The sequence below is a fragment of the Micropterus dolomieu genome, linkage group LG19 (assembly GCF_021292245.1).
Source record: "Micropterus dolomieu isolate WLL.071019.BEF.003 ecotype Adirondacks linkage group LG19, ASM2129224v1, whole genome shotgun sequence".
Classification (NCBI taxonomy): Eukaryota; Metazoa; Chordata; class Actinopteri; order Centrarchiformes; family Centrarchidae; genus Micropterus; species Micropterus dolomieu.
This window is the reverse complement of record NC_060168.1, coordinates 16560360-16571947: the sequence shown is the minus strand read 5'-3', so window position 1 is coordinate 16571947 and position 11588 is coordinate 16560360. Positions and strand designations below refer to the sequence as shown.

The 11588-nt window shown below is 39.0% G+C and overlaps 1 protein-coding gene and 1 long non-coding RNA gene across 4 annotated transcripts in view; both read right to left on the bottom strand.

The window, feature by feature from the left end:
- The window catches only part of LOC123958205 (protocadherin gamma-B2-like), a 2752-nt gene extending 1050 nt beyond the window's left edge, over positions 1 to 1702 (bottom strand). Inside the window, exon 1 of the mRNA XM_046031461.1 lies at positions 6 to 1702. Within this exon, the coding sequence (XP_045887417.1) occupies positions 6 to 1436 (1431 nt within the window). The 5' untranslated portion in view covers positions 1437 to 1702. The remainder of the gene's footprint in view (positions 1 to 5) is intronic.
- A 101-nt stretch (positions 1703 to 1803) lies between these two features.
- Positions 1804 to 6245, bottom strand: LOC123957495. Of its 3 annotated transcripts, none has more exons than XR_006821804.1 (4): positions 5415 to 6245; positions 5115 to 5174; positions 3883 to 3969; positions 1804 to 2821 (listed from the first exon to the last, which is right to left on the bottom strand). It is a non-coding gene; the product is annotated as an uncharacterized LOC123957495 (long non-coding RNA). The 3 variants fall into 3 exon arrangements; XR_006821806.1 differs by having other exon boundaries at positions 1804 to 2591; XR_006821805.1 differs by having other exon boundaries at positions 1804 to 2539.
- Positions 6246 to 11588: the final 5343 nt, after the last annotated feature.

Here is an 11588-nt window from a genome sequence, read left to right as displayed (position 1 = left end):
CCGTTTTGTCTCCAGTCGGGGTCTCGAGCACTAACGGAACATAAAGTGGAGCCAGGTTTGTTATTTTCAGTCACATATGCGCTGTAGGACTGTTCCTCAAACACCGGTGGGTTGTCGTTGATGTCTGCTACAGATAACTGAACAGTTTTAGAGGAGGACAGAGGTGGAGAGCCCTCGTCAGTGGCGGTGATTGTAATGTTGTAATCAGACACTAGTTCACGGTCCAGTTGTCCTGTGGTCACCAGAGAATAATAGTTTTTAATAGAAGGAACCAACTTAAAGGGGGCGTTTTGCTGAATGGAGCAGCGGACCTGTCCGTTACTCTCAGAGTCTCTGTCCTGCACGTTAATGATGCCCACCTCTGTACCAGGTGACGCGTTCTCAGGTATGGGGTCAGAGAGTGATTTTAAATATATCACCGGGGCGTTGTCATTTATATCAGTAACATCTATTATAACTTTGGCGTAAGAGGTTAGCCCTAAACCATCTTTAGCTTGCACTCTCATTTCAAAAGAACTAATTTCTTCAAAGTCAATCACACCAGTTACTCTAATTTCTCCGGTTTTAGGATCAATAGAAAATACATTTATATCTTCATCAGATACATGGCCGAAGTCATATGTCACATCTCCATTCACTCCTTCATCTGCGTCTGTAGCACTAACACTAATCACTATGGTATCTGGAGGAGAGTTTTCAGGCAGACTGGTTTTATAAACGGCCTGGTTGAACACTGGGGCGTTATCATTAGCATCTAACACAGTGACGTGTATGACTACAGTACCTGATCTCTGAGGAGAGCCACCATCTAATGCTGCGAGAAGCAAATTCAACTCTCTTTGTTTCTCTCGATCGAGTTTATTCTCCAGTACCAGCTCAACCTTGTTGCTGTCAACAGCGAGAATGAAGTTGTCATTCTTTTGAAGGTTGTACCTTTGAATAGCATTTTGACCTATATCTGCGTCATGGGCCTCCTCGATAGAGAAGCGGTTGCCCTTTTCAGAAGACTCTCTTATTTCCATTTCAATGAGATTCTTTTTGAATTTCGGAGAGTTGTCATTTACATCTTGAATATGAAGACTTAGTCGATGAAGCTCCAGAGGATTCTCTAACACCAGATCCACTTTTAAAACACACGACGGTTTCTTTCCACAAAGGCTTTCTCTGTCAATTATTTCTGATGTGATCAAATCTCCGGTACTCAGATTGATATCACAGTACCGCTTACGAGTTCCCTCAAAATCAACACGGACCTTTCGTGAAGATAAGGTCCTCAGATCCAGACCGAGATCCTTGGCTATATTTCCAATAACAGAGTCGCGTTTCATCTCTTCTGGAATAGAATAACTCAGATCTCCATTAACGAGGTGCAGCGTTACAATAAAGGAAGCGAAGCAGAGAACCGGACGAAGCGCTGAAAATCCTTTGTCTCCCATCCTCCGAAAAACACGTCCACTGCTTGTACAAATGACTGCACAGACAAAATATACATATATATAATTCCTAAACAGAGTCAATAATCCAACATTTTACAACTATAAACAACAACAGGATGGAAAACAGTCGTGGAATGGAGGGATTCTTCTTAGAAATGACAAGCGACTTTAATGCAGTGAGAGTGGGAGGAGATGTCTGTGCTACTTTTGTGCTAGCCTACAGCGGCACCATGAGTCTCTGTTCACTCTTGACACCTCATGCAATATTCTCGACAAAGTCTAAACCCTCCTCATCTTCACCCACTTTCACGAATTGTGTGCCCCATGTAAAATATAAAAGTTGTATAATATTCAAAGATGTAACTGATTCAATAGGACAATTATATTATTTTATTGATGGTATGTCCAACGTCACTTCCAGACAACAACCTGATGATAGAAATACACCTTTATGCACCACTGACAAACTATTATTATTATTAAGCATGTTTAGCAATTTGGTGAGAGACAAAGGACACTAGATGTATAGTAGGAAAACTAATACAACTAAGGCAATACATATTAATGAATACTTACTTCAATCACACAACTAAATGTGCATACAAAACTTAAATCATTATACCCAACACAAATACAAACCACAACAAATACAGACAATGTGTCTCTAATGTTGACAAGACTGATTTATTAAAACCCATATTATCATGGAATAAATATGGAAATCTACACATCTATGAATCTATGGATGAAATCAACTCAAACAGAATTTGTTAAAATGTATGTTGTTAAAAAATGTTATTCAGAAGACATTATGTATAATAAAAAGCAATAAATATATGCTTTTAGATAATTTGAAGGCCTCATGTTTTGTTATAAAATATTCACGCATAATACCTCACTGAAGGGACAATTAAATTATTACATTAATATATTATTAGTAGTAGTAGCAGCAGCAGGAGCAGTAGCAATAGTAGTAGTAGTAGCCATGTCACAAATTCACAAAAATATGGCAAAAAAAGAAAAATAAGTTTCCAGTTGCAGTAGTTGTTTCAGGACCATGGACAGAGACAACAGGACAATCACATGGCATTGTTGGGCTTGCTCTGCAAAAATGCATAACTTTTCAGATCCAGGTTCCCAAGCAGTCCCAGAATCCTAATTGGCAATGACAATTAAAGCAGTACGACACATGCCTGAACTGCATTGGCACCAGAGACACACTGACAAACATTTCTGCTTGGTCTTTCCACTTAGTCCTCAACAACATTAGTATTACAATTAAAAATGGAAGCATCAGATGTGTAGTCTTCCCCAACCAATGCCAAGTCCCATGGCTCGGAGGCACTAGTGTGTATGTGAAAAAAGTTGCTGAATCACCAAGACCTCTAAATGTAAAAATATTGTAGATAATCACACATAAAATGGAGAGTGGGCAACAATGACCTTTCAATGCTGTGCTTTTTCCCCATGTACTGTTACATTGGACATTAGATACACTAAATCACGCAGATATTACAGTGTTATTTTACACTGTTGTTCGTAAATTTCCTGTTTGTCAAATACACAAACTGTTGTTAGCCGCTGAATTTATCTGGTTTTGATCAACAACTCTGAACAGTGGGGACTACTGCTGGTTTCTGTTATTGTTTTTGACTATCTGGCCGATTTACCTTTGCATTCTAACTCCATCTCTGTGTTTGATAATATTTCTCCACTCTCTCTTTTTCTCTTCTTAATGGTAAATGTCACATTTGAGCAATTAAGGCCCTATCTACACGGGTACTCATAACCATGACGATCTTTTACACGGTTCGGCCGTTCGTACACACAGAAACGCAATATCAGGTCACTGAAACCGAACATTTTTGAAAACCCCTGCCAGGGTGAGGATTTTCAGAAACGCTGGTTGCAGTGTTGTGGTGTAGACAGTAAAACCGGGGGTTTTGCCTTGCGAAGTCAGAGAGTGCGCCGTTATCCGCTGTGTTTGATGTCAGATTGTGAGCCACTGCCTGCTTTGTTTAAAATTTTATTAGGCTCTGATTGGCCAACGTGGCTTTACGGTTAGGGTCATATCGCCGCCCGGTGTTTCGGTATGCTCTTGACAGCGCTTGATAGCGTGTGTTTGCGTTTTCATGTGGACAGAGATTTTTTTTTCTTAAACGCAGGAGGAAAACTCCGGTTATACAAATACCCGTGTCTGTGTGGACTAGGCCATAGCCTTGTTATAAAATCATCATCAACAACTGACATCAAGTTAGGATGACATAATGATGCAGAAACATTATGCATTCAGGGTGGATGGATTATATTGCACAGTCAGTGCATGTCATAAAATATGAAATGAATTTAAATTTGTCAGCATCTACAGTTTTGTTCTCATAAGTGTGTTTAATGTTCATTTCTTCTTTGTTGTCGCATAAAAGAGAATTCAGCATAACTTACTCACCGGTACAGTGTTTTGAAAGATGAGCAGAGAAATGTTCTTCATGTGTGTCCAGTATTATCCACAAGCAAGTTTTCTCTTTTGAACAACCTAGAGAACACACAGCATACTGTATTGTTATTGTATTTCAAAACTTAAATTAACATATGAAAGTAAGATCGCCTATTAAATTTGGTTTAAACACATTCAAAGACAAACTGTACTGATAGGCTGTTAAAAGTGCACAGTTAGCTATATTTTAGAATGGGTGGAAAAGGGTCTAGCACAAAACTAATGTGAACTTCAAAATGCTACACTGTCTACACAGATAGGAAAAATATAAACTGAGCCAAAAAAACGCAACACAACAATGCTTAATTGTTTCACCACTAGGGCTGGACCCGAATATTCGACCTTTGGGTACACGTTCAATTTACAATTATGAGATTCGATTATTGAGGGTTTTTTTCCGCGCGCCTGACCTTCCGCCGACAGCAGCGAAACAACGCTCCAGTTCACATCAAAGGGGAAAACGAAATGAAGCCCTCAGCTGTGTGGGAGCACTTTAAACTGAGTGATGACTGCAGTATTGTGGAAGTTATGGCGTTTATTAATTTTACAATTGCTTAATTTCATTACAGATCAAGATTGTAGAAGAGCATTTTGTCGGTATAATTAAAATTAAAAGTGAATCTTGCATAATAACGTGTTAGTTTTAGTTCCGCTACCGGAAACACCGCTCATCCCGTGCGCTCTCCGGCGAAACTATTCCCGGATTCTGCTCTGGACCTGCTCGGATCAGACTCTCTCACTCTGGACTCTCAGCTACGGTTCCCCCTGCTCGGTACAGCAGCCACCAACCCGGTTTGGCAGGCATATATTTTCCCTCTGCCTCGCTCTTCCGCTGCTCAATATCTGATCCTTTTAACCTGCAATATATATTTCTCCCTTTCTTAGTCCTGCACTTGGGTCTGCTAGCCTTGCCATAACAAAGTTAAAAACAAAGATTTGGTCACTCAGTTAGCCTAGCTATGAGAATAAATAAACGGAGCGCTCTCTGTCTTTCTCCCTCTCTCTCACACACAGGCACACAGACTTATCTCTCCGATCTCCCCTCACTCAGCAGGGGGGCGAAGCTTTGATTATTCGCTCTTAATTACTATCGAAGCGTCGAAGCTCAAAACATGACATTCGGGCCAGCTCTAATTATGCTGTTAATCAAATATGTACAATATTAGCATAGAGTTTTAACACACCTCACAATCTTTTATACACTGCCCTTCCAAAGTCACTGACAAAAGTTGTTCCCATTCCCTCTGCAGATGAAGAAAATAAACATGAAAAAACATTGGCAATTGTTATTGTAACACCCCCAAACTAGTTCCCAATTGACCAAACAGTGTATAAAATAAGCGGGCAACAATAGAACACGCTGCACAAAATATAGCCTCCAAATTTATTTGTATAAAATAGACATGCAAAGGGTTAAAACAAGACTGAGGCTAAGATAGTTAAAAAGAGAGTTCAAATGGGGGAAACTGTTAGTTAAACGGAACTGCAGTTCGTCGTAGCTGGGTGTGCTCAACTTCGTCTTCCTGCGTGGTCACAGGCTGGTCGGTTGTAGCCTCACTGCTTGGGCCTCTGGTAACTCTACTAAGTAGCGGTGGCTCTACACTGGCAGCTCCCCAGACCACGACCCAGCCGTGTACCACACTCTTGCAAAGAATCAGCAGCCTCAGCACACCCGCACACTGCACACAGGAGACAAACAGAAGACTTTTGAGCCTAGTGTGTGGCTGGTTAAATAGTTTGCAGATGGATGTCATGCCCAAGCAGACCTGTCTGCCATTAGTCCATACCCATGCAATTAACCCAAGTGCAAAACCACACCCACCAAATACACACTCACTCTAAGTGCTCACCCCTCACACTACCACTGCACTCAAAATTGGCTGATACAGGTCTACCCCGTTACACCATTAACTAATATCATTATAGTAGGTTTCAAAGCAGACAAACATTTAACAGTGTGTTCAGTGCAACAGTAGCTATGCTTATTAAGATTATCTGATCATTTTGAGCTTGAAAACATAGCTACTAATTAATAGGATGTCCCTATGAGTTTTTGGTAGCACCAACACATCGTATAATAGGATTGGGGTTTTCATTCTTTTTATTACTAAATTAATATCATGTGTGTACTTTTCCTTGTGATTTTCTGTCATCTCCTTCACCATGTTAACTAAGAGCTATTTGTTCTTGTGGGTTCACCATGTTCTGGCTTGACTTTATGGAAAACTGAAGCATACAACTGTAGGCTACCAAAATTGTGAACACAGAGCTTATTACATATAAGTGATATACAAATATATAGCCTACATATAATGTTACTTACCAGGCTGCATGGTTGAGTCCAGTACCTTCTCTAACAGTTAGCATGTGTAAAACGAGAATAAGATATTTAAAAAGGCCGCAAATGTAGGTTGAATCTTGCAAGTTACTACTAAATTTAGTCATGCCTAATTACTTTGGCGTTTTTAAGCTAACGATTAACTTCTTTTACTGGTGTCAACTTTGCTACAATAAGCTTAAATAAAGTAATGTTACGTACCAGATGCTGCATGGTTTAGTCCGGTACCTTCTCTAACTACTAAAAACGCAGCTAACGGACAGTGAAGCTTGCTAGCTTACTACCAAAGCTAGTAGAGTTTAACGTTAAGCTAACGGTTAACTTCCGTTACGGGCCATGTTGTTGTTGCCATAGTGAAGACGTTAAGGTACCGATTAAAATTATATCGTTAATTAATTAGTTGCTGCTTAAGTCCTGAACAGCTGAGATGGTCTTCCCAGGGCTAAATTGCTGGACATTTAACACTTAAACGAGAATAGAAAGAGAATGAATTAAAAAAAGGCGAGCACAGCCACACAGTTAGCATAGTGTATAATTCGTGGAAGGGGACTCTTTCGTGTCATGGACAAGAGATTTCCCTTAATTAGCCTGCTTCCTCCATTCATGAATATATAAATACGAATTTAAATATAAATATAAGTGCTGTGTTTGGGTCATTACTTGCAATCGGTGCTTACTTTGCTTCTTGTAGATGATTTCCCTCCAAAAAGGAAAGCTACTTCCTGAGAGTCATGTGACTGCACAGTCCAGGGGCATGTTCAGAGGGACTTTCATTAGAGCAGAGTGGGAAGCCAGCCTCCCCAGGTGGGCTCCAAACTGTTTCATGGGAGGTTTAGTGATAAATATATTACAAGTTATTACATTAAATATCAAAAGGGGAATTTAGCCTCACTTGGTGTGATTTGGTAAATGAGATAGTTCAGAGATACAGTAGTTGGTGAGGGGGGATTACAGTTTTCTCCCACATTCCCAGGCCACAGGACAGAATTAGAATGAATTTGCTAAATGTAATTCACTTAACATGGGGCCAATTTCCATTGAAATTCCTTTTTATTCTATAGGCAATGTCTTGAAATTACATTGTGCCTTAAAATAGAACATGTCCTTTTTAGGTAAGGGGTTTTTTTATGAATACTTTCTTAAAATACTGTCACGATCCTGTCCTGAGTTCTCTGTGCTGTATTTTGATTCTTGTTTCTCTGTTTCTGGGTTTTGGTATTTGATTCTGAGGTTATGTTATTTAGTCTGGTTATTAGTTTGGCCCGGGGCGGCACGGTGGTGCAGTGGTTGGCACTGTCACCTCACAGCAAGAAGGTCGTGGGTTCAAAACCCTGTCTGCGTGGGTTCTCTCCAGGTGCTCCGGCTTCCTCCCACCATCCAAAGACATGCAGGCAAGGTTAATTGGTGACCCTAAATTGTCCTTAGGTGTGAGTGTGAGCGGTTGTTCGTCTATGTGTGGCCCTGCGATGGACTGGCGACCTGTCCAGGGTGTACCCCACCTTTTGCCCGATGCCAGCTGGGATAGGCTCCAGCCCCCCATGACCCTGTACGCAGGATAAGCGATTGACGATGGATGGATTAGTTTGGCCCCTGTTTGTATTGTTCCTAACATTCGCGGTTGCCGTTCTGTTAGTTTAGATTTAGTTTATAGTTTGCTTGCTACCTCAGTGTGCTTCCTCTACCTGATGTTGTTTATCTGGTTATGATCTGTCAGTTGGTGTTCTGGTCCATGTTTACTGTTGTCCTGTTTCCTGGTGGGTCACGTTTCTGTTCCCTACCCCGTTCTGTGTAACAGTTTGTCCATGTTTTCTGTTTTGAGGTTTTGTTCCTTGTCTTGTGTACTCTGTTTAGCCTTGTTGTTTCCATTGTTCATTTGCAGGTTCTGTTTAGCTCACTTTGTACCTGTCTTGTTTAGGTTTACCCCTGCATTTTAGTTCTGTGCCTTAGTTATTGTCTTTGTACTTACTCCTACTTCTGTGTTTGCATTATTTTGGTTTTGTCAGGTCTTGGTTCTGTTTAATCCTAGCTTCAGTCTGTTTTCCCAGTCGGTTGTAGTTTTTTTTGCTTGTGTCTGAATTAAGTTGTTATTTATATAATTCTGATATGTTACATCTTATATAGTTTAGTGTTTAGTAAGCTGTTATGTCTGTTCCCCCAGTATTCCTCTGCATACCTGTCTCTGTTTTCCCCTGCTGTCTCCGTTAGTCCTGATCCCTCTCACCTGTGTTGCACCCGCCTGCTTTTTTGGATTTTGGATGTTGCCAGTCGTTGCACTCTGTAAGCCTTGTTTTGCTTTTTCCATGTTATGGATTAAAACACTGGAACTCATCTCACACTGTGCTCTCAGTGTCTTGCATTTGGGCTCTCTCCTGCTTTGCGCTCACCCTAACTGTGAAGAATACATGTCCAACTGGAATTTTGTGAAAACAGCCACAGGATCCAGCAAGAACACCAACAGTATAGCTGATGAAGAAAAGAAGAATTAACACAACAACATTATGATTCGATAAATGTCTGCACTGTAAAAAAAAAAAATCGTAAAATTACGGTAAAAAGTCTGGCAGCAAAAGTACCGTAAACATTTTCTGTATTTTTAGTCAAACTGCTGTTAAAAGAAAAAAAATCTCATTAAAAAATTCTCTGTTGAATGTTAAACGAATGTATAAATCTGTATAAAAACCTAAAAATATTGCAAATACCTTAAAATTACATAATTAAAAAGAAGACTGCTGTTTTAATACAGTATTATTTGGTATATTTTTAAGATAATCCAATCTATCTACAAGAACTCCTTGTCAAAGTAAAGACTTTTCTATGTAAAGCAAACAGAAAATGTTGTAAATTTACCTTTAGATACCCTAATTTAAAGCCTAATACCAGTATATTAATAGATTTAAACCTTTATTTTATGCCATTATTCAATCGATTTACAGTAAATTCCTGTTAAATATTGGTTTTATCCTGTACAAAAAACCAAGATCATGTAATATTAAGTTACAGAAACATAATTTTAACAGTTATTGCTTTATATATACATTATTTGACAGTAATTACAGACATATCTCCAATAAATTTACAAGCTTTTACCATTAATGTATGTGTGTTTACTTTATAGAAACATTATTTGACAGTAATTACAAGCAACTCTCCAATATTTCTACATATTTTTACAATTTAAATACAAGGGGTTACTTTATATAAACATTATTTGACAGTAATTACAAGCAACTCTCCAATATTTCTACATATTTTTACCATTTAAATACAGGGGGTTACTTTATATAAACATTATTTGACAATAATTACAAGCAACTCTCCAATATTTCTAAATATTTGTACCTTTAATGTATGGGCCTTTACCTTATAGAAACATTTTTATTACAGTAATTACAACCAACTTCCCAATATATCTACATACGTTTACCATTAATATATGGGGGGTTACCTTATATAACCAATACTTGACAGTAATTACAATTAATTAAAATCAACTTTTCAATATATCAACATGACATTTACTCATTTATGTATAGTTTCACTTTATATAGACATTAATAGACAGTAATTACAAGCAATTCTCCAATATATGTAAAAATACACATTTATTTTATGTAAACAATATTTGATAGCAATTACAAGCAACTGTCCAATACATGTACAGACCTTTTACATTACTGCATGGGGTTTACTTTATATGAACATAATTTGACAGTAATAACAAGGAACTCCAATACATCTACAGACTTTTCTCATTTTTTGACAGTAATTACAAGCAACATTCCAGTTTATGTGCACACGTTCCCTATTAGTATATGGTGTTTTGAATGTACAAAAACCAGAAGGTCTATGTTAAAGCATTTGCATCAACAACCTTTTCACTAAATACACACATTTTTCTGACATTTTACAACATTGTCCCTTCCAAATACAAGTCATTATTTGTTTTTTCTGTTTGAAAACCAAAACAGAAAACAAAGCAGCTGTGTTTTGTTCTATATAGGACCGGTGTTGCATCCCTACTGGTTTTCAAGCTAACTGGCTGCTGTACACATGCCACTGTTGTCTGCGTCGGGCTTCATCCAAAAGGGAACGATCACTGACCTTCCAGTGCACCACGTTGCTCCTGTGACCTCCTCTCCCTCACCCTCTCCGGTAAACCTACCATGGGTTGGGTTGCCAGTGGAACCGGCGCACTGGATGGTCAGTGGTCATTCCCACTGGCTGGATGCTCCTGATTTTACGCATAGCCTAGTCCATGTGTTACTGCAGCTGGCGGCTCTCTGCAGCGTCACGCAACTTTCTAAATTCTTCCATCTTGCGAAGAAAATAAAGGTCAGGTCGAAACAGTGTATAAAGGCTGAACGACAATTACCCAAACATTTTAATCCATGTATGATTTGTTAATATGCAGTTCGCCAAATTAACTAATAACCAGGGCTCGAGACTAACCCTGTTGTCCTGGGGACGATAGAAAATATGTTTGGGACGAAGAAGAATATTCTGTAGGACGCCTCTAGGACGAAAGGGATTGTGGAGGCTTATGTGTTTATTTATTAAAATCACTTAGCAACGGCGATAATCAACTCCACCCAGTTGATGCAACTCGGCATACGGTGTGATCGTAAAATAACCCGCGTGCGCTCTGAGAAGCAGCCAGGAGACTCGCTGGTAGAGTTTTGCATTATAAACTCCTGAAGCACAATCTGGCTCTGTTTGGGAGCTGCAGAAGTTAACATGAGGATTTTTGCTGAGATGTCTGCCTGATTGGCAGTGTTAGTTTCGTTTTTTAGGCTACCTCCGATGAAGTGCAGTGCACTTGTCTCATACAGAAGGCTACAGTCTGAAGGGAAGCACAGCAGGGTACCTATTGGTCAGGTAGACTTAAATATTATGAATTCCTATTAAATAATGATGTTAATCTCATAATACAATTTTTTTCTGGACATATAAGAGACGGACGTGTATAAAGCTAGTCTGGAGCCCTGACTAATAACAATTCATAGTTGTCAGTACCATTGGATGTACTGACAACTACTGAATCACTGAATTAATTTGATACTGAAATCTTCAAAACCAGAGAATTCTCGGGCAACTTCTGAGGCGTTTCTGTCCCAGTTTCTAGTGAGTTACAAACTGAATGTGTTGATGTTCAATCTCATCTTAATTATCCTACATTTAATCAGGCACCGCCACTGCCTAAGTGTATCTGCTGCAGGTTTATTAAGTGTAACACAAATAGCTACACTAATCGGACACATTAATTATCAAAATAAATATTTTTCCGTTTTGGTTTTAAAACAACAAAAAACGATGTCTGTTT